Genomic DNA, 22,639 nt, shown 5'->3' on the forward strand with positions numbered 1-22,639 from the left:
TATGATCATGTTTAAATCATGGGCAATTGAAGACAGGTCATATGGCCAGCCAACTTCTAGGTGTGTTTAAGTACATGCTCAGTAGACCTGATCACGCAGCTATATAGCTGACTGGAGTCCCTAATGCTCTCTTTTTCAGGAAAGTGTAGAGAAGAGCAACAAAATTAACTCCAAATATAAGGGCGATTGGTCAGCACAGTGGCAGTGGTTAGCCCTGCTGCCTCACAGCACCAGGGCCCCGGGTTCAATTCCATCCTTGGGTAACTATCTGTGGGGAGTTTGCACTTTGTCCCAATGTCTGCATGGGTTTCTTCCGGGTGCCACAGTTTCCATCCACAGTCCAAAGATGTGCAGGTTAGGTGGATTGGGCATGCTAAATTGCCCCTTGGTGTCAAAAGATGTGCAGGTTAGGTGGAGTTACGGGGTTGGATGGGGAAGTGGGTCTAGAAAGGGTGTCCTTTCAGAGGGTCAGTGCAGGCTTGATGGGCCCAATGGCCTCCTTTTGCACTGTAGGGATTCTATGCACACCATGTTAATCGGGATTGGTGGAGAGAATAGAAAAGTGAACATTGCCGATGCAAATAGTTCCCAAAACATTGATAACCGAGTTTTCATTTTTGCTTCATGTTTCCAATGTCTACAGTAATCTACTTGGAATTTCCGGCTCTTCATCTGTACGATGAATAAGTTTTAAAAATATATATACCCAGCTGAACAGACAGAAGCATAGTTTCACAGTTCAGCACCTCAGCAATGTAGCATACCTGTCACAAGTTGTGGTGTGTTCAAGCAAATAGTACAAAAATAGTAATTTTCAGGAAAATAATATTAGCATTACTGATATTTTTGGCTCACCTTGTTCAACGACAATTAAGCGAATTTTTGCACCAAACTGACTGAAGTCAGGATCATTGAACACATTACAGGTGTAAGTTCCATTATCTTTAAAATTAACGTTGTTTATGATAATGGAAACATCGTTCTTGTTGATGTTACCATCCCATGTAACGCGGTTATGAATAATTGTCGGTTTTCCCATTGAATAATGTAATACCTGTCACAAAAAGATCGAATGAATGAAATCACATTCCAAAAATATATGTTATTAATCAATGAATGCTCAATAAACAATTGTTCTGAGTTTAATACTGAATTTTAAAGAAAAGAAAGAATTATACAGTAAAGGCAATCAGGTGGACCTAAAAATTACAAAATGACATGCAACACCGAACTTACTAAAATCAGTCCATCCTCCAAGCACCACAGCAGATCAATTCAGCAGTATTTACAAGGAGTTATAAGTTCCTCTTGAAGCATGGACTTATGAAAATTATATTCTTTCTAAGAGTGATGGCTTCACTGATGTGCACAGCCATTCGTTTAAGATTGGTGTGCCTTGTGGCATGACCTTTGAGCTTGGCTCAAGAACTCTTGTCATATGACAAGAAAGCAAGAGATATTCAACCAGTAATGTTGCCAGTAGTTTCCATTATAAGCAGAACCAAAATTATGTCATCCATAAAATATAAACCTATAGTTTTTTAAGAGTACCGTTAACGTATTTAAACATCACAAGGTACTTTACACAAGCATTACATGACAATGAACCACTTGAGGAGATCTTAGGTCAGATGATGTTTGGTCACACATAGAATCCCTACAGTGCAGAAGGCCATTCAGCCCATCAAACCTGTACTGACACTTCAAGCACTCTACTCCACTCACCCGTCTACCCCGCCCTATCTCCGTAATCCCATAACCTAACCTCCACATCGCTGGACACTAAGGGGCAATTTGTAATGATCAATCCACCTAACCCATAGATCTTTGCACTGTGGGAGGAAACCCACGCTGACATGGGAAGAACGTACAAACTCCACACAGACAGTGAATCAAGGCCAGAATTGAACCCTGATCCCTGATGCTGAGAGGCAGCAGTGCTAACCACTGTGCCACCCTACAAACAGGTACATGTTAAGGAATGTCTTCAAGGCGACTTCCGGTGACGGCGGGCGGGAGGCAGCCACACAATGGAGGGCTCCCGTTCGGGAGCAGCATTTTCGGGGCTTTAAGCCCGGTCCCAGGGTCAACGGAGTCGGCAAAAGCAGGGAGAAGGCACTGAGGAGGCACAGTGAAAAAAAATGTCGAGGGTGAGCAAAAAAACGGCCGTAAAAAAAAAACAGCTGAAGGTCTGTCGGGGAGTGGAAAGGTCACCAAGGAAAACGGAGGCTGGAGCACCAGGGGAGGCCGCATTGTTTACGGCTGAAGAAATAACTAAGGTGATGGCTGCGGAATTCGAAAGGCAGTTTACAAAATACATGGAGACAATAAGGAAGGAGATGAGGGAGGTTTTGAGTGTGTTGGTGAAGGAGGCAATTTCCCCGGCGACGACGGCGCATTGGTGGAGGTGCGGGAGCAACGGGAGGCGCTGAAGGAAGTGGAGGAGACATTATTGCAGCACGGTGATCAATTTACCTCGATGGGGAAGGAGATGCGGAAGGTGATGGAGATTAACAAGGATCTGCGAGTAAAAATGGAAGACCTGGAAAACAGATCCAGGCGACAGAATTTGAGGATTGTGGGGCTGCCCGAAGGAGTTGAAGGGCCGAGGCCGACTGAGTATATTGCCGCGATGCTGGCAAAACTATTGGGGGAGGGGGTGGATCCCTCCCGATATGAGCTGGATCGGGCTCACTGGTCGTGGAGGCCTGTACCAAAGGCGAGTGAGCCGCCAAGAGTAGTGACTCTGTGCTTCCGTAGGTACAGTGAGAAGGAGAAGGTCCTGTGCTGGGCCAAGCAGAAGCGGGTGGTGCAGTGGGCTGGAGCTGGTATACGTGTATACCAGGACTTTACGGTGGAGCTGCCGAGGAGGCGGGCTGCCTTCAACCGGGTGAAGAGGGCACTGTACATTAGCAAGGTGCAGTGCGGCATTGTATATCCAGCGAAGCTGAGGGTGACTTACAAGCTCAAGGACTTTTATTTTGGAACGGCGGAAGCAGCGGAAGAGTTTGCGAAGGCAGAAGGACTGTGGCAGAACTGAGAAATGGCCATGTGCCGATGTAACCTCACGACTGTATTTTCTTCTCACTTCCGGTTGCGGCGATGCGGAGCTAAGCCGCACATTTCGGCAGCTCCCGCTATCACGGACTTTTGGGCTCTCCAGAGGAGCCCCAACGGAAATGTTTTGATTGAATCCCGTGTGGGAAGGTGAAGTAAGGTCCCCCTTACGTTGTATGGCAGGGATTAGCGGTGGAGCATCGGAGAAAAAGGCTTTGGAGCAGCGGCAAAAACGAGAGGGAAAAAACAAGAGGGCGGAGGGCGGAGATCGAGCAGCATGGGGGCCGGACCAGCAGGAATTCCTCAGGCGCTGTGCGGAGGAGCTTAGAAAGGAGGTGCTGGCGCCAATGCTGTTGGCGATCGAGGGGCTGAAGGAGACCCAGAAGGCCCAGGCGGTGGAGCTCCGTGAGGTGAGAGATAAAGCTAATGAGAACGAGGACGAGATCTGGGCCTGGCGGTAAAGGCGGAGGCGCACGAGGCGGTGCACAGGAGGTGGGCCGAGAGACTCGAGGTGCTGGAGAACAGGTCGAGGAGGAAGAATCTCTGGATTCTGGGTCTCCCCGAAGGAGTGGAGGGAGCTGATGCCGGGGCGAACGCGAGCACGATGCTCCATTCGCTGATGGGTGCGGAGGTCTCTCCGAGCCCCCTGGAGCTGGAAGGAGCTCACTGGGTCCTGGCGAGGAGACTCAGGGCTGATGAGCCGCCAAGGGCGATAGTGGAGAGGTTCCATCGCTTCGCGGACAAAGAAGGTGTCCTGAGATGGGTCAAGAAGGTGCGGAGCAGGAGATGGGAGAATTCGGTGATCAGAGTCTACCAGGACTGGAGCGCGGAGGTGGCAAAGAGGAGAGCTGGCTTCAACCGGGCCAAGGCAGTGCTGCACAAAAAAAAGTCAGTGTCCCTGCACATCACTAAAGGTAACTATCCAGCCCTAATGGGGAGGACCTGGCTGGAAGGAAGCATGCTAAACTGGGCCGAGGTAAATCTCAAATCCGGACCAAAGCAGGCCCAACCAAAAGCCTAAAAGGAACAGAAAGTAGCAGCTGCTGCAAAAGCTCTGAAAGTAGCTGTAGTCAAGGCTCCAGTTAGTAGTGCTGGGACCAAGACTGAATTGTAACAAATGTGGTTCAGGATCGAGAAACAAAGAATAAAGAGCTGAGGGAAGATACATATGAATGCTTTGACAAAAATGAAGGTCGAAGGTATACTGAAAAATTTGGTGAAGATGTCAGAGTGCATTTACATGCTCACTTTGTAAATTTTGAACCACGGAGAAACAGGATATTGAGGTGCATCTCTAAACGCTTTACCAAAGGAAATCCTCAAGATCATTGGAAAGAATATTCAGTTTGGAAAAAGAGCAACTGACTCCCTTCATGCAATGATTAACAAGAATAAAAGGATTGCTGATCGTAAATAATGGCAACAACAGGAGCAAAAGGAGCCAGCACAGAAACTCATGAAGGATGTTTGGATGGGAGTTGCTTCAGACGACCAAATGAAAAGAGCTGAAGCTGCTCAGAGCACAGTCTGCAACATTCAACATTCCTTTCCTATTTCACCCTGTGCAGCAGCATCTGAAGTCCAATGAACATACCAACAGCGAGAAGAATTACCATACCGAACCCATTCCGAAAGGCTAAATGTAATATGTTCTGAAAGGGTGAGAATCCTTTTGGAAATCCTCAGGAGCAACAGCTTCAACTAGATAGTTTAGAAGCTACATTCGAGAAACAAGACTTAAAATACAAGGGAGAATGAAGCGGGAATGAAACTTGGAGGGGAGAGATTCCTCTACCACCCTCCCAGGCAGTGCATTCCAGACAGTCACCACTTTCTGGGTAAAAAAGGTTTTCCTCAAATTCCCCCTAAATCTCCCACTCCTCACTTTGAACTTGTGCCCCCTCGTAACTGACCCTTCAACTAAGGGGAACAGCTGCTCCCTACCCATGTCACTCATAATCTTATACACCTCAATCAGGTCACCCCTCAGTCTTCTCTGCTTCAGAGAGCAACCCAAGCCTATCCAGCCTCTCTTTATAACTTAAATGTTCCATCCGAGGCAACATTCTGGGGAATCTTCTCTGCATTCCCTCCAGTGCAACTACATCGTTCCTATAATGTGGCAACCAGAATTGCACACAGTACTCCAGCTGTGGCCTCACCAAAGTTCTGTATAGCTCCATCATGACCTCCCTGCTTTTGTAAACTATGCCCCGATTGATAAGAGTGAGTTGTTGCAGTTCTGGATAACCATATCTGCTGGTAAGTGGCTGCAACTTCATCAGTTTCCACTCAAGAGTTGCCGAGCCGGTCTATGGAGTTACATCAGGGACGGGTGTAACTACATGAGCACTTTGTTCTGGGAGACAGTCGCGCCCCTTAGCTTAAGTAGAACTTTACGGTTGATCAATGGTCAGGGGCAAGAGGATGTCAGGTAGGTGTAAGATTTTGACAATACTACTAATCTTTAGAAATTTAAGTTGGTTTGAAGTAACATGTTTGGATTTTGCAAAATGAATTCGGGGAGAAGGCCAAGAAAGGGGTGGGGTCGGATGTGTGCAGGGTGTCCCGTGTGAGGATTAAAAAAAAAAAAAAGTTATTCTGAAGTTAGAAGTGATTTATTTCCTTCTAACTCTTTCAGAGAAACTATCAGGGTAAAACTGGTAGAACCATCCAAAGTTAGCGCTTTCACTCGTCTCTGCTGGATGGTTCCCAGCCCGGCGCAATTGTCCAGAGGCAGTTGGTACTTCTGGGCAATTGCTGGGTAAACCCTTTTGTGGGAACTTCTTGGAGGGGAGTTTGGAAAAAAAAATTGGATACTCTTAAGTTTATTTTTTTAAAATGATATGCATGAAGAGAACCAAGAATAATATATATATATATATGTTAGTTTGCTAATGATACAAAGCTTAGTTGAAATGCAAGATGTGTGGAGGTCATAAAGAGGCCTCAAAGAGTATGCAACAAAGTGGCAGATGGACTATCATGTGAAGTTATTCAGAACAGAAAAGCAGAATATTTGCTAAAAGATATGTAACGTCTAAATGTTGATGTTTAGTGAGACTAGTGTGTACTCATACAAGGAACACAAAATTATCATGCAGGTGCAGCAAGCAATTAGGAAGGTCAATAGTATGTCGGCCTTTATTCCAAGAAGAGTGGAGTACAAGAATAAGTAAGTCTTGCTGCAACTGTACAAGGCTTTGGTGAGACCACACTTAGAATATTGTGAACAGTTTTGGTCCCCTTATCTTAGGAAAGATATACCAGCATTGGAGGCAGAGAAGGTTCACTAGATTGGTCCCTGGTATGGAGGGATTTTCTTATGAAGAGAGGTTGAGTAGGTTGGGCCTGTACTCATTGGAGTTTAGAAGAATGAGAGGCAGCCTTATTGAGACATATTGGATTCTCAGGGGGTCTTGACATGGTAAATGTTGAGAGGATGTTTCCCTCTGTGGGAGAGTCTAAGACCAGAGGGCATAATCTTAGAATGAGGAGTCATCCCTTTAAGGCAGATGAAGAGGAATTTCTTCAGCGGGTAGATAATTTGTGGAATTCTTTACCGCAGAGGGGTGCAGGAAATTGAGGGTTTGGAGGATAAGGCGGGAAAGCGTTCAGGATTTTTAAATCAGATCAGTCATGACCTCATTGAATGGTGGAGCAGACCTTATGGGCCGAGGGGCATACGTCCGCTCTAATGTCTTATGGTCTTGTGATTGTGGATGCTCTATTGTTGAATATATTTAAAATTGAGATGTTTGGTCTCTCAGGAAATGGGAGAAGGGAAGGTGAAGCTGAAGATCAGCCATGATGGTATTGAATAGCAGAGATGGCTCGGTGGGCTATTTGGTCCACACCTGCCCCAATGTCCTTATGTTATTTTCAAGAAACCCCCCAAACAATGCATACCATTTCTAAGTATATGGGTACCGATGCTTCCCCATGGTGATAAACATTTTATTAAAATACAAAATAAAAAGAATTTGGAGAAAGAGAAAACATTGACACAGTAATAAAATTCCAACTCATTTAAATAACACTTTATAATACTCACATTGAAATCTTGCCCACCAGTTCCTGGTCTGAAAGTCCAAAATGCGGTCAGGTGGCTACCGACAATTTGATTTGATTTGAACGTACATGACAATCTGACATTTGTCCCATTTTCAACGGTCATCTCCGATTTTGTATAAATGTCAAGACCAAACACGGGATTGATTACTGAAAGAAAAAAATGGACATTCTACTAATTTTTGGTAAATGCATTTGGTATACCATTCAAATATTTAGGCTCCATTTGCAATCAATCCCCTTATTTCCATAAAGCTACAGTTGCATGCACTAAGTTTTTAAAATTACAGTACTGGAAATACTTTAATACATGTCATTGCACAATTGCTTCCTTTCTTCTGTTCCTCAAAATTTGAGAGCAAAGTTTAAAAAATAGGCAAGGTGGAAATAGCAATAACAGATTGCTAACCAAGCTGTTCCAGTATAGCTACAACACTGGCTTTTACTCAGCAATATGGAAAATTGCCCAGGGGTCATCAAGCGGCACTTACTAGGCAATAACCTGCTCACAGACACTCTGTTTGGGTTCCGCCAGGGTCACTCAGCTCCTGACCTCATTACAGCCTTGGTTCAAATGTGGACAAAATAGCTCAATGCCAGAGGTGAGGTGAGAATTATTGTCCCTAACATCAAGGCAGCATTTGACAGACTATAGCATCAAGGAACACTCGCTAAATTGGAGTCAATGAGAATCAGGGGAAACTCTCTGGTAGTTGGAGTCATACCCAGCACAAAGGAAGATGGTTGTGGTGGTTGGAGCTCCAGGACATCCTGCAGGAGTTCCTCAGTAAGAAGTCTTACAACACCAGGTTAAAGTCCAACAGGTTTGCTTCAAATCTCTAGCTTTTGGAGCACTGCTCCTTCCTCAGGTGAATGGAGAGGTAGGTTCCAGAAACATTTATATGGGCAAAGTCAAAGATGCAAGATGATACTTTGAATGCGAGCATTTGCAGGTAATTAAGTCTTTACAGCGCCAGAGAGAGGGGTAACCCCAGGTTAAAGAGGTGCTCAGAAAGCTAGTGATTTGAAACAAACCTGTTGGGACTTTAACCTGGTGTTGTAAGACTTCTTACTGTGCTCATCCCAGTCCAACGCCGGCATCCCCACATCAGGAGTTCCTCAGGATAGTGTCCTAGCCCCAACCATCTTCAGCTGCTTCATCAATGACCTCCCTTCCATCATAAGGTCAGACGTGGGAATGTTTGCAGATGACTGCACAAAGTTCAGCACCATTTGCGACTCCTCAGACAATGAAGCAGTCCCGAGACATGAATTTCACAAGGGCAGGAATGGTTGTTAGATGTTCTAAGAAGAATAGGGAGGGAGGTAAGAGAGGAGGGGGAATGGCACTGTTAATTAGGGAGTGCATCACAGCTGCAGAAAAGGAGGTAGTTGAGGAGGGTTTGTCTACTGAGTCACTATGGGTGGAAGTCAGAAACAAGAAAGGAGCAGTCACTTTATTAGGAGTTTTCTATAGACCCCCCAATAGCAGCAGAGAGATGGAGGAACAGAATTGGGTGGCAGATCTTGGAAAAGTGCAGAATTAGTTGTTGTCATGGGTGACTTCAACTTCCCTAATATTGACTGGACCCTCCTTAGTGCAAATGGTTTGGATGGATCAGATTTTGTCAGATGTATCCAGGAAGGATTCCTGACTCAATATGTAGATAGGCCGACTAGGGGGAAGGCCATATTGGATTTGGTGCTTGGCAACGAGCCAGGCCAGATGTCTCGGCGGAGAGCATTTTGGTGACAGTGACCACAACTCCTTGACTTTTACCATAGTCATGGAGAGGGATAGGAACAGACAGTATGGGAAGGTATTTGATTGGGGGAGGGGAAATTATACTGCTATTAGACAGGAGCTGAGGAGCATAAATTGGGAACAGTTGTTCTCAGGGTAATGCACAACAGTAATGTGGGGGTTGTTTAAGGAGCACGTGCTGTGAGTGTTGGATAGTTTTGTCCCACTGAGACAAGAAGGAATGGTAAGGTGAAGGAGCCTTGGATGACAATTGAAATGGAGCTTCTAGTCAAGAGGAAGAAGGAAGTTTACATAAGATTGAGAAAGTAAGGATCTGGCAGGGCTCTAGAGGGTTACAAGATAGCCAGGAAGGAACTCAAAAATGGGCTTAGGACAACTAGAAGGGGGCATGAGAAAGCCCTGGCGGGCGGGATTAGGGAAACCCCCAAGGCGTTCTACACTTATGTGAGAAATAAGAGGATGATCGGAGTGAGAGTACGGCCAATCAGGGATAGTGGAGGGAACGTGTGCAGAGAGTCTGAGGAGGTCGGGGTGGCCCTAAATGAATATTTTGCTTCAGTATTCACCAGAGAGAGGGACCTTGTTGCTCATGAGAACAATGTGAATCGTTAATAGACTCGAACAGGTTGATATTAAGAAGGAGGATGTGCTGGAAATTTTGAAAAGCATCAGGATAGATAAGTCCCCTGGGCCAGATGGGATATACCCAAGGTTACTACGGAAAAGGAGGGAGGAGATTCCTGTGCCGTTGGCGATGATTTTTGCGTCCTCACTCTCCACTGGAGTAGTACCGGATGATTGGAGGCAGCAGAATGTTGTTCCCCTGTTCAAGAAAGGGAATAGGGAAATCCCTGGGAATTACAGACCAGTCAGTATTACTCTGTGGTGAGCAAAATACTGGAAAGGAGTCTGAGAAATAGGATTTATGATTATTTAGAAAAACATAGTTTGATTAAAGATAGTCAGCATGACTTTGTGAGGGGCAGGTCATGCCTCACAAGCTTCATTGAATTCTTTGAGGATGTGACGAGACATATTGATGAAGGTCGGGCAGTGGATGTGGTGCATATGGATTTCAGTAAGGCATTTCATAAGGTTCCCAATGGAAGGTTCATTCAGAAGGTCAGGGGGCATGGGAAACAGGGAAATTTGGCTGTCTGGATACAGAATTGGCTGGCTGAAAGAAGACAGCGAGTGGTAGTGGATGGAAAGTATTCCGCTGGAGGTCAGTGACCAGTGGTGTCCCGCAGAGATCTGTTCTGGGACCTCTGCTCTTTGTGGTTTTTATAAATGACTTGGATGAGGAAGTGGAAGGGTGGGTTAGTAAGTTTGCCGATGAATCAAAGGTTGGTGGTGTTGTAGATAGTGTCGAGGGCTGTTGCAGGTTACAACAGAACATTGACAGGATGCAGAGCTGGGCTGAGAAGTGGCAGATGGAGTTCAGCCTGTGAAGTGATTCATTTTGGAAGGTTGAATTTGAATGCTGAATACTGGGTTAAAGGCAGGATTCTTGGAAGTGTGAAGGAACAGAGGGATCTTGGGTCCGGGATCTTGGGTCCACGTACATAGATCCCTCAAAGTTGTCACCCAGGTTGATAGGGTTGTTAAGAAAGCATATGGTGTGTTGGTTTTCATTAACGGGGGATTGAGTTTAAGAGCCGCAAGGTTTTGTTGCAGGGAGCTAGGGCATTTCGCACTGGAGCGAAGAAGGAGAGGTGGCATGATAGAGGTGTACGTACAAGGTGATGAGAGGCATGGATAGAGTGGATAGCCAGAGACTTGTCCCCAGGGCGGAAATGGCTGTCACGAGGGAACATAATTTTAAGATAATTGGTGGTGGAAGGTACAGGGGAGATGTCAGAGGTAGGTTCTTTACACAGAGTGGTGGGTGCCTGGAATGCACTACCAGCGGAGGTGGTGGAGTCAGAGTCATTAGAGACATTTAAGCGACTCTTGGACAGGCACATGGAAAGCAGTAAATTGAAGGGGTGCCAGTTAGGTTGATCTTATATTAGGATAAATGGTCAGCACAACATCGTGGGCTGAAGGGCCTGCACTGTGCTACTGTTCTATGTCCAAATGCAGCAAGACCTGGACAATATCCAGGCTGAGGCGGAGAAGTGGAAAATTACATTCACACCACACAACTGCCAGGCAATGACTATCTCCGACAAGAGAGAATCTAACCATCACCCCATGACATTCAACGGCATTATCATTGCTGAATCTTCACAATTAACACCCTGGGGGTTACCATTGATCAGAAACTGAACTAGACTAGCCATATTAATACTGTGGCTACCAAAGCACGTCAAAGGCTAGGAATCCTGTGGGGAGTAACTCACTTCCTGACCACCCCCCCCCCCCCCCCCCCCCAATGCCTGTCCACCATCTACAAGGCACAAGTCAGGTGTGCAATGGAATACTCTCCACTTGCCTGGATGAATGCAGCTCTTTTTTTTTTTTTTTTTTGTTATTTTATGAACAAACTTTATTGAAACAAAAAAGAAAACAATATTTAAACTTTTACTTTAGGTAACACTGACAGATTACATGCAGTTTCTTAACCTTAACACACTAGTTCCCATTAGACAATACCATAACAGAACATGCAGCTCTCAGGCAGTCACATTACTTGCAATAACGTAGCAACTTTCCTTCTGCGAGAGACATTTGTTCTGAACTTTCGTGACCACCGTGGTCGATTCCACAGCCTTCTCTTGTAACTCTTCAACACAGTATTTCCTGTTCCTCTCGCTCTCTCTGACCTCAGCCCGCCTCCTCAAACAGGGGTTCTTCCGAGATGGCCAGACTTGAATCCCTTATCGTTATCTTGGCTGAATGCCCACTCCCGTTCATACAAAAGAATACATCTGTGCCATTTATATTCAGCTAAAGGTCTCTTGATGGACAAATAGGTCATCAGACTCTGTGATGGGATAATGGCTGGTTATACAAGGTTGTCCAGAAGGACAATGGATCTTGAGTGGATCATCCTGGCTGAACCGAGGCATCCTGTGTATTCCCAATAGGGAGGTTAAGTCGAATGGGACAAGGTAACTCAGGCTGTGGGTGGGTCCTGCAGATTTGCTGTTAACAGTCTTTTTAACCCCTAAATTGCCTGCTGCATCTTGGATCCCGTTTCTGGACCCAAGTTCCTAATATTTGGATGAATGCAGCTCTAACAACACTCAAGAAGCTTGACACCATCCAGGAAAAAGCAGCCTGCTTGACTGCTATTCCTCCCACAAACATTCAATCCCTCCACCACCGGCGGACAGTGGCAGCGGTGTGTACCATCTACAAGATGGACTGCAGTAACTTGCCAAAGTTCCTTCGGCAGCATCTTCTAAACCCATGACCACTGCCATCTAGAAGGACAAGAGCAGCAGATATCTGGCAACCCCATCACCTGGAGGTTCCCCTCCAAGTCACTCACCATCCCGACTTGGAAATATATTGCCATTCCTTCACTATCGCTGGGACAAAATCCTGGAACTCCCTCCCTAATAGCACTGTGGATGTACCTACACCTCAGGAACTGTAGCGGCTCAAGAAGGCAACTCATCACCATGTTCTTAAGGGCAAATAGGGATGGGCAATAATTGTTGGCCTAACCAGTGACGCCCACATCCCGTAAATTAATTTTTTAAAGTTTTGAAGTGATAAGGGATGGGATCTTGTGCTGCCCCCAGGAGCAGGAAGCAAGGTGGGCAGGGAAACGTAATTGAGTGGGTGGCCTGTTATTTTATGAGGAAAGGTCAAACAGGCTGGGCCCGTACCCATTGGAGTTTAGAAGAACAAGAAGAGATCTTATTGAAACATACAAGATCCTGAGGCGATTTGACTAATTGGATGCTGAAAGGATGTTTCCCCTTGAAGGAGAAAATAGAACTAGGGGACATTATAACAATAAGGGGTATTACACGGGGGGGGGGGGGGGGACTGAGATAAGAATACATTTTTAATCTGAGATTCGTAGAGCTCCCTTTTTAATCTGAGCTGCATCACAGCTTGGTATGGCAACTGCTCGGCCCACGGTCGCAAGAAACTGCAGAGTGTGGTGAACTCAGCTCAACACACAAGCTTGCCACCCTCTCATTGATTCTGTCTACATCTCTCGCTGCCTCAGTAAGGCAAACAGCATTGTCAGAGACCCCTCCCACCCAGGCTTTGCCCTCTTCCAGACCCTTCCATCAGGCAATAGGTCCGGAAGTCTGAAGGCCTGCACATCCAGACATAGGAACAGTTTCTTTCCCACAGCTACTAGACTCATCAACGACTCTCCCTCGGACTGATCTGTTCCCTATAAAAACACTATTCACGACATCCTATGCTGCTCTTGCTCATGTATTTGCTTTGTTTGGTCCTTGTTCTGCACTGTAACCAATCACTATTGTCGATGTACTATTTATCAATGTACTTTGTCGATTATTCTTTTTGTCTACTTTGCACGTACTGTGTACGTTCTCTTGGCTGCAGAAAAATACTTTTCACTGTACTTCGGTACATGTGACAATAAACCAATCAATCAATTGTGAGCCTTTGGCTCTTTCCCAGAGAGCAGTGTGAATAGGGTCATTCAATGTTTCTAAGGCAGAAGTAGATAGATTCTTGACCAACAGGGGAGTCAAAGATTATGGTGGGTTGGTGAAATGTGGAGTTGAGGCCACAATCAGAACATCCATGATCTTATTGAATGGTGGTGCAGGCTTGAGGGGCTGAATGACCTACTACTGCTCCTATTCCGTACATTTAATGGTATGGTCTTAGGCCAGTAAACTGATCCTAGCCTTTCTGTACCGTGTACTTTTCTTTAAAATTTGATCAAAGAAGCCTGTCTATTGCCTGAATGGACCATACATTTCCTTTCATTGAATATAAAATCTTGCTACAAATATTTTTTGTAAAAATAAAAGCTTTGGCGACTACATATATAAAGTTAATTTAATGAAGGGTTGTGTTTAAAAGTCATCCTTATTCCCATATTTTCAATGAAGTTCAAAATGGATTAATCCTTTAGAAGTCACCGAATAGGTTAGTTATTGGTTTCGGTCATCAAATTTGCCAAGTTCAATTTACCTAGGAGCAATGTTTTGTAGTTGAATTGATGGTCTGCCACATTTTTAACATCTTGGGCAATAACCTGCCAGGTGTAGGCTGCGACAAAGCTCCCTTGTGCATTTTTATTGTTGCTGCCAGATCTGTGGTAAAATGTGTTGCTATTCTTTAAACATGGCAGTGAGATTTGTTTTTTTAAGTGATTAAATTCTGGCCTTCATCTGAACAAATTTCCTAACACGGGACTGTACCTGACATATTAGACTACTCATACCATGGACGATTTTTGAACCTGTTACTAAATTGAAGGTTTTCGTGCAGTAGGGCTTCCTTGTTACTCATGCTCCCAGGTGGACCAGTTATTGGCTGCAAGAAAGAAGGAGGCTAAGCAGTTATTCCACTACCACCCAGTCCCAAATCCCCACCAATACCCCCACCTCGACTCACCCTTGACCCTTGAGCTGGATTGTAGGATTTGCTCACCTAGCACAGGACACCTTTGCTGCAAATGTTTGGATCATGAATTCACTTATGTTGCTGAATTGTATGTTATTTGCCATAGCTGATAGGGAATCTGCAGTTCGCCCATTCAGAACACCAATTTAGATTACACCATTACAGAATTGCACCAAAAGCAGAATTTTAAAACACTAAAAAGTTATACATATAATTACTGTACACTGTTGAAAAATGTAAAGACTGCGATAACTATACTTGTATGCAACATTATGAAGCCGAGACATTATAGATTACGGAGACATGGCTAGTTTTAAATGATGACGAATGCCAAGTTGGGTATAAATGTTTTAGTAAAGATAGAATAGTTTAGAAGGGAGGAGATGTCCAGAGACAATCTGTGGCAAGGGATATTGGCACATCGGTAGTGACAGAAGCTATTTATATTCACTTAGTCAAAAAACAATTACTCCAAGTTTATGATTAACAAATGTTACAGAACTAAAAAGGTTAAGTATCCCCAATGAGGAACTAGTTAGCATTGTTGCTTCACAGCACCAGGGTCCCAGTTTTGATTCCCAGCTTGGGTCACTGTCTGTGCAAAGTCTGCATGTTCTCCCGGTGTCTGCATGGGTTTCTGGCCGCTCCGGGTTCCTCCCACAAGTCCCAAAAGACGTGCTTGTTAGGTGAATTGGACATTCTGAATTCTCCCTCAGTGTACCCGAACAGGCGCCGGAATTGGTGACTAGGGAATTTTCACGGTAACATCATTGCAGTGTTAATGTAAGCCTACTTGTGACAATAAAGATATTATTATTCTCAAATTGCCGAAGCGTCTAACCTGTCGTTTTCTGATGGACCTAAAAGGTTGACAGTGGGCTGCCCCGTGGTCACCAAGCCAGAATCAGCACAATCAGTTCACACTTAAAAATGTAAAGGGGCATATGGTCCAATCAAACGACAGGAGACCAAAATAATAAACAACACCCCAACTCATGTCTGTCTGGGACATGGCAAAGGATGTGCATTCCCCTGGTGTGATGTGCCTTTCCATACTTATATCTAATATATTAAGTGAGTTAATCTAATTTCTTAAATATACTTTAAAAAAATTATTTATTTAAGGGATGTCTGCGTCATTGGCTAGGCCAGTATTTATTGCCCATCCCGAGTTGCCCTTCAGAAGGTGGTGGTCAACCACTGCAGTGCCTGAGGTGTAGGTACATCCATAGTGCTGTTAGGATGTGAATTCCAGGATTTTGACCCATCGACAGTGAAGGAATAGTATATTTCCAAGTCACGATGGGCGATTGAGGGGAACTTCCAGGTGTCTGCTGCTCTTGTCCTTCTAGATGGTAGTGGCACTGCAAGATCTCACCTCCGTGAGCTCCTGCAGTGCATCTGCTAGATACTACACAAAGCTGCCACTGTTCATCGGTGGTGGAGGGATTGAATGTTTTTGGAAGAGGGAGCAATCAAGCGGGCTGCTTTGTCCTGGATGTTATCAAGCTTCTGGAGTGTTGTTGGAGCTGCACTCATCCATGCAAGTGGGAGTAGTCGATTAGACTCCTGACTTGTGCATTGTAAATGGTGGACAGGCTTTGGGAAGTCAGAAGGCGAGTTACTCACCGCAGAATTCCTGGCCTTTGACATGTTCTGGTAGCCACAGTATTTATATGATTAGTCCAGTACAGTTTCTGGTCATTGGTAACCCCCAGGATGTTGATAGTGGGGGATTCAGCGATGGTAATGTGATGGTTAGATCCTCCCTTGCTGGAGATGGTCATTGCTTGGCACTTGAGTGGCACAAATGCTACTTGCCACTTGTCAACAGGTCTTGGTGCATTTGGACATGGGTCTGCTTCAGTATCTGATGAGTGACGAATGATACTGAACATTGCGTAGTCATCTGCAAACATCCCCACTTCTGGACTGATTATGGAAGGGAGGTAATTGAAGCAACTGAAGATGGTTGGCCCTAGGTCACTACCCTGAGGAACTCCTGCAGTGATGTCCTAAAGCTGAGATGATTGACCTCCAACCACCACAACCATATTTCTTTGTGCAGATATGATTCCAACCAGCAGAGGATTTTCCCAGATTCCCATTGACTCCAGGTTTGCTCGGGCTTCTTGATGCCATATGTACAGTTTAGGTATTATTTGAACTTAAATTCTTATCATGGCCATTTGAGACTTTAAACATTTAGGCAACAGGAGACAGTTTGGTGAAGTAAATCTTTAGTAAGTTATAGATACCAACTAAAAACAGGGCAGGACTTGACTAGCATACTACAGCTCTTGCTTTCCGGTTTGGCCTTCGACACAGGTTGACACTCGATCTCAGTTCTCTCTCTGTAATTTTTGCTTCCCTCTGGACAGCAGTCACTTGCTGCGCATCTTGCTCAATGAAAGCTTCTGCTTAGTAACTCACCCACAGCATAATCAATAATGTTATTGTATTCTAATTGGCCTAAATGAGGGAAGGCTAATCCTTAATTGATTGGCTTAAGAGGGGCATCTACCCAGTCACTAGATTTTCCGTGAGCCTTGTGCATAGTCACTTGGCGGGCAGCACAGTGGTTAGCACTGTTGCTTCACAGCAACAGGTTTCCAGGTTTGATTCCTGGCTTGGGCCACTGTCTGGGCGCAGTGTGCACATTCTCCCCGTGTCTGCGTGGGTTTCCTTCGGGTGCTCCAGTTTCCTCCCACAAGTCCCGAAAGACGTGCTTGTTAGGTGAATCAGATATTCTGAATTCCCCATCAGTGCACCAGAACAGGCGCTGGAGTGTGGCGACTAGGGGATTTTCACAGTAACTTCATTGCAGTGTTAATGTAAGCCTACTTGTGACACTAATAAAGATTATTATTTTATCCTAGAATGCACATGTGGAACTCCTCGGTCAACCCATCCAACTCCAGAAGCACTACAGACTTCAGAGCATTAAGTAGATTGGCACCCTCGGGGTTTATCTGCTGCAATTTCGCTGGCTATATTTATATATTTTACAAGAGTTTAATAAATGAAATACTATAATTACAAACTACAACAGAGCCACAAGCTACCCTCGACTGAGCACACTTGAGGATCTTGTGCAGTTGATGCAGACCAAGCTGATCAAAAAAACCTCACCCATCTTAATTTCCACATGGACTGGCCGGATGAGTAGTGCTAGTGATCAAGGGCTAACTGGTCTCATTGCAACAATACAGATGCCCCACACGGAACTCCTGGAACCCACAGAACTCCACAATGGGGATGAGGGGTAATTTGCAGGGGCTCCAGGGAATCCACTGTCTCACTGGTGAGGGAGTCAATGTGATCCCCAGTGCCCACCGTAGAGTCACCATTCTCTTCCAAGCCAGACAGCGCAGTGAGTGAGTGAATCTCCATGCCAGTAGACAACTTGCAGGTTGCTTGCACCAAGGTCCTGCAAGTATTTAGCTTTTTGTGGTATATATCAGTAATTTATTAAATGTGGTACATCATAGAATTTACAGTGAAGAAGGAGGCCATTCAGCCCATCGAGTCTGCACCAGCTCTTGGAAAGAGCACCCTACCCAAACACACACCTCCACTCTATCCCCATAACCCAGTAACCCCACCCAACACTAAGGGCAATTTTGGACACTAAGGGCAATTTATCATGGCCAATCCACCTAACCTGCACATCTTTGGACTGTGGGAGGAAACATGAGCACCCGGAGGAAACCCACGCACACACAGGGAGGATGTGCAGACTCCGCACAGACAGTGACCCAAGCCGGAATCGAACCTGGGATCCTGGAGCTGTGAAGCAATTGTGCTATCCACAATGCTACCGTGCTGCCCACATGTTTAAGATAATTGCATTTTAAACTAAAAATGGCTGTGAACCAATTTTCCTCAGTAGAGAGAGGACATAGATTTGAAATATTTAGTAGAAAATTAGTGGAATTGAGATTTATTTTCATCCAGAGGGCGGTAAAGATACTGAAACTTACTGCCTGAAAGTGTGGCAAAGGCAGAAACCCTCACTGCAATTAAAAATAAATACTTAGATGCTGACTTGAAGTCTATAACCTGCATGTCTTTCTTGGCCAGCACAAATACAATGCGTCAAATGGCCTCCTCGGTATCATAAATTTCCCTGATTGTACAACACATAGAGTTTTAATCAAATCTATGTTTAAGATTATATGCAAACACAGTCTTCTGGCTACCTAATTTTGTACTAATTCACAAGAGATTTTGGACGTAATTTAACGGAGTCCCGTATCAAGTGCATTTAGCCAAGTGTTTCCCGCCACTGACAACGCTGAGAATGATCCCACTATTAGACAGAGCTCTGCTTCATTTCTGGGCCTGGGCAAGGAACTCCCTGCCTAGATCACACTTCAGCTCATTTCTTGCACTAACAAGCTCAGCTCACCAGTGCAGGAAGAGATCAGAGCACAATTTTTGCTTGAACTCCCCACTGCAGGCTCCGCCCCGGGGTCATCTCACCTCATAAGGGCAGGGCACCCCCAGACCCGATCCCCGACATTGGCAAGATGCGACATGCCTAGCACCCTGACAGTGCTCCTTGGACACCCTGGCTTTGGCAATGCCACAGTGCCCAGGTGGCACCAGGGGTGCCAAGTACCACCCTGTCCAGAGCCCCGCCACCCAGGGGCCCCCGATCACCTCAGAGACCACCCCACCTAGTGCCAGTACACCTGGTTCACGTTTGTGGAAACCAGTGCTAAATGGTGCCCACTCAGGGTCTCCGAGACTTTGGGTAACTCCGGAGCAGACATATTCAAGTGAGGCCATCTACTGACTTGAATATGCAGATCAGGGAGGCAGAGAGAGCTGACTGGTGGTGATGTAACCCGAGGGTCACCATACCTCAGGCGAGGGGCAAGGTTGAGAAGGAGGGGTCTTCGTGAATTACCTCAGCCGGTACGGGAATTGAGCTTGCGCTGTTGGCATCACGAACCAGCCAAATGAGCTAACCGATGCCCAACTATACGACTGACTGGGTTATGATTCACATTGTGATCCTTACCATGCGAATTGGGAACTTATAGGAGCAGCCTTACAACCACAACTCTATGGACCCTCACCTGAACCAGCTACAAGACAGCCACTAACTACCCTCTTTTTACACGTTCAAATGACCCGAAAGCACAGATTTACTGACCAAGATCACTAATCAACACTGGGCACTAACTCCATCTTCAATCGGCACAAAACAACATACGAGAGTCTGAGAACAATGGAGGGAGAGGAAATCACAGCAAATAAATACGGAAACAGAGTAGCTACCATTCATCAAACATGACGAAACCCCGACATAAGACATTCCTTACCGAGTGCCAGCAGGAAGATTCCAATCCTAAAGCCCACCATGCATACTTTGAACAAACCACAATCTCATTCTTAAAACGACGCGTTGATCGCTGAGCCGCCCATGCCAGACCCCGCCCCACTACCTTCGGCTGATTGGTTTATCTGGCAGCGTGACGTCACCGTCCTCGTGCGTTGACTGGCTGGATGGGCTGGCGGTCCGTGACGTCATCGGGCGCTCGAGCCCGCCTCGGGCTGTTGGTGTTGTCGTGGAGGAACCGCGCGTTCGGCTCCACTCGGATGGAGCATGCGCACAGCCCCCCCCCCCCCCCCCCCGCCACAGCAACGAACCAGCGTCACAGAGGCTCGAGCTGTGTGGCAGACAGACGGGCAGAGAAGGAATGGGGACAGAGAGAGGGAATGGGGACAGACAGCGAGAGAGGGAATGGGGAGGGAGAGAGAGAGAGAGGGAATGGGGATAGACAGCGAGAGAGGGAATGGGGATAGACAGCGAGAGAGGGAATGGGGACAGATAGCGAGAGAGGGAATGGGGAGGGAGAGGGAATGGGGAGAATCAGAGAGAGGGAATGGGGAGGGAGAGAGAAAGAGAATGGGGATAGACAGAGAGAGGGAATGGGGACAGGGGGAATGGGGATAGACAGAGAGAGAGAGAAGGAATGGGGACAGAGAGAGAGGGAATGGGGACAGACAGAGAGAGAGGCAAAGGGGACAGAGAGAGGGAATGGGGATAGACAGAGAGAGAGAGGGATGGTGGGGCATGAGTGGGGGGGGTGGGTGGGGGAATGAGTCGGGGGGAATGAGGGATGGGGGGGGGTGGGTGGGTGGGTGGGTGGGGGAATGAGTCGGGGGGGAATGAGGGTGGGGTGGGTGGGTGAATGAGTCGGGGGGAATGAGGGTGGGGTGGGTGGGTGAATGAGTCGGGGGGAATGAGGGTGGGGTGGGTGGGTGGGGGAATGAGGGTGGGGTGGGTGGGTGGGTGGGGGAATGAGTCGGGGGGAATGAGGGTGGGGTGGGTGGGTGAATGAGTCGGGGGAATGAGGGTGGGGTGGGTGGGTGAATGAGTCGGGGGGAATGAGGGTGGGGTGGGTGGGGGAATGTGGGTGGGTGGGTGGGGGAATGTGGGTGGGTGGGTGGGGGAATGAGTCGGGGGGAATGAGGGTGGGGTGGGTGGGTGAATGAGTCGGGGGGAATGAGGGTGGGGTGGGTGGGTGAATGAGTCGGGGGGAATGAGGGTGGGGTGGGTGGGTGAATGAGTCGGGGGGAATGAGGGTGGGGTGGGGTGAGTGGGTGGGTGGGGGAATGAGTCGGGGGGAATGAGGGTGGGGTGGGTGGGTGAATGAGTCGGGGGGAATGAGGGTGGGGTGGGGTGGGTGGGGGAATGAGGGTGGGGTGGGTGGGGGAATGAGTCGGGGGGAATGAGGGTGGGGTGGGGGGGAATGAGGGTGGGGTGGGGGGGAATGAGGGTGGGGTGGGTGGGTAATGAGGGTGGGGTGGGTGGGGGAATGAGTCGGGGGGAATGAGGGTGGGGTGGGGGGGAATGAGGGTGGGGTGGGTGGGTGGGGGAATGAGTCGGGGGAGTGAGGGTGGGGGGGAATGAGGGTGGGGGGAATAAGTGGGGTGATGTGGGGGGAATAAGTGGGGGGGTGGTGGGGGGAATAAGTGGGTGGGGGGGAATAAGTGGGGTGATGTGGTGGGGGAATAAGTGGGGGGGGTGGTGGGGGGAATAAGTGGGTGTGGGGGGGAATGAGGGTGGGGTGGTGGGGGGGAATGAGGGTGGGGGGGGAATGAGGGTGGGGTGGTGGGGGGGGAATGAGGGCGGGGTGGTGGGGGGAATGAGGGCGGGGTGGTGGGGGGAATGAGGGTGGGGTGGTGGGGGGGGAATGAGGGGGTGGTGGGGGGGGAATGCGGGGGTGGTGGGGGGGGAATGAGGGGGTGGGGGGGGGAATGAGGGTGGTGGGGTGGGGGGAATGAGTGGGGGCGGTGGGAGTGAATGAGGGTGGGGGAATAAGGGTGGGTGGGGGAAATGAGGGTGGTGGTGGGGGAAATGAGTGTGGGGTTGGTGGGGGGGGAATGAGGGTGGGAGGGAATGAGGGGGTGGTGGGGGGAATGAGTGGGGGTGGTGGGGGGAATGAGGGTGGGGGGAATTAGGGTGGGGTGGGTGGGGAAATGAGGGTGGGAGGGAATGAGGGAGGTGGTGGGGGAATGAGTGTGGGGTTAGTGGGGGGGAATGAGTGCGGGGGGGTGGGGGGAATGAGGGTGGGAGGGAATGAGGGGGGTGGTGGGGGGAGAATGAGTGTGGGGGGAATACGTGTGGGGGGAGAATGAGTGTGGGGTTAGGTGGGGGGCAATGAGTGGGGGTGGTGGGGAATTTAGTGTGGGGGTGGTGGGGGGAATGAGGGGGTGGTGTGGGTGAATGAGTGGGGGGGGAATGAGTGGGTGTGGTGGGGAGAATGATTGGGGGGATGAGTGGGTGGGGGGAATGAGTGTGGGGGATGGTGGTGGTGGGGCATGAGTGTGGGGGAGAATGAGTCGGGGGGAATGAGGGTGGGGGGAATGAGTGTGGGGGGGAATAAGTGGGGTGGTGGGGGGAATAAGTGGGGGTGGTGGGGATAATGAGGGGGTGGGGGGGGGAATGAGGGTGGGGGGGTGGGGGGAATGAGGGTGGGGGGGTGGGGGGAATTAATGTGGGGATGGTGGTGGGGCATGAGTGTGGGGGAGAATGGGTGCGGGGGGGAATGAGTCGGGGGGAATGAGGGTGGGGGGAATGAGGGTGGGGGGAATGAGTGTGTGGGGGAATAAGTGGGGTGGTGGGAATAAGTGGGGGTGGTGGGAATGACTGTGGGGGTGGTGGGGGGAATGAGTGGGGGTGGTGGGGGAATGAGTGTGGGGGGGAATGAG

The 22,639-nt window shown here is 47.8% G+C and overlaps 1 protein-coding gene across 3 annotated transcripts in view; it reads right to left on the reverse strand.

Moving 5' to 3' along the window:
• The window catches only part of LOC140427860 (myelin protein zero-like protein 1), a 70,640-nt gene extending 50,773 nt beyond the window's left edge, over positions 1 to 19,867 (reverse strand). For all 3 annotated transcript variants that reach the window (XM_072513662.1, XM_072513660.1, XM_072513661.1), the window contains exons 1-3: positions 19,744 to 19,867; positions 7,112 to 7,278; positions 856 to 1,054 (exon numbers count right to left, since the gene is read on the reverse strand). In XM_072513662.1, coding sequence (XP_072369763.1) covers positions 856 to 1,054; positions 7,112 to 7,278; positions 19,744 to 19,783 — 406 coding nt within the window. In that variant the 5' untranslated portion in view covers positions 19,784 to 19,867. The remainder of the gene's footprint in view (positions 1 to 855; positions 1,055 to 7,111; positions 7,279 to 19,743) is intronic.
• Positions 19,868 to 22,639: the final 2,772 nt, after the last annotated feature.

This window comes from Scyliorhinus torazame, chromosome 8, assembly GCF_047496885.1.
Source record: "Scyliorhinus torazame isolate Kashiwa2021f chromosome 8, sScyTor2.1, whole genome shotgun sequence".
NCBI lineage: Eukaryota > Metazoa > Chordata > Chondrichthyes > Carcharhiniformes > Scyliorhinidae > Scyliorhinus > Scyliorhinus torazame.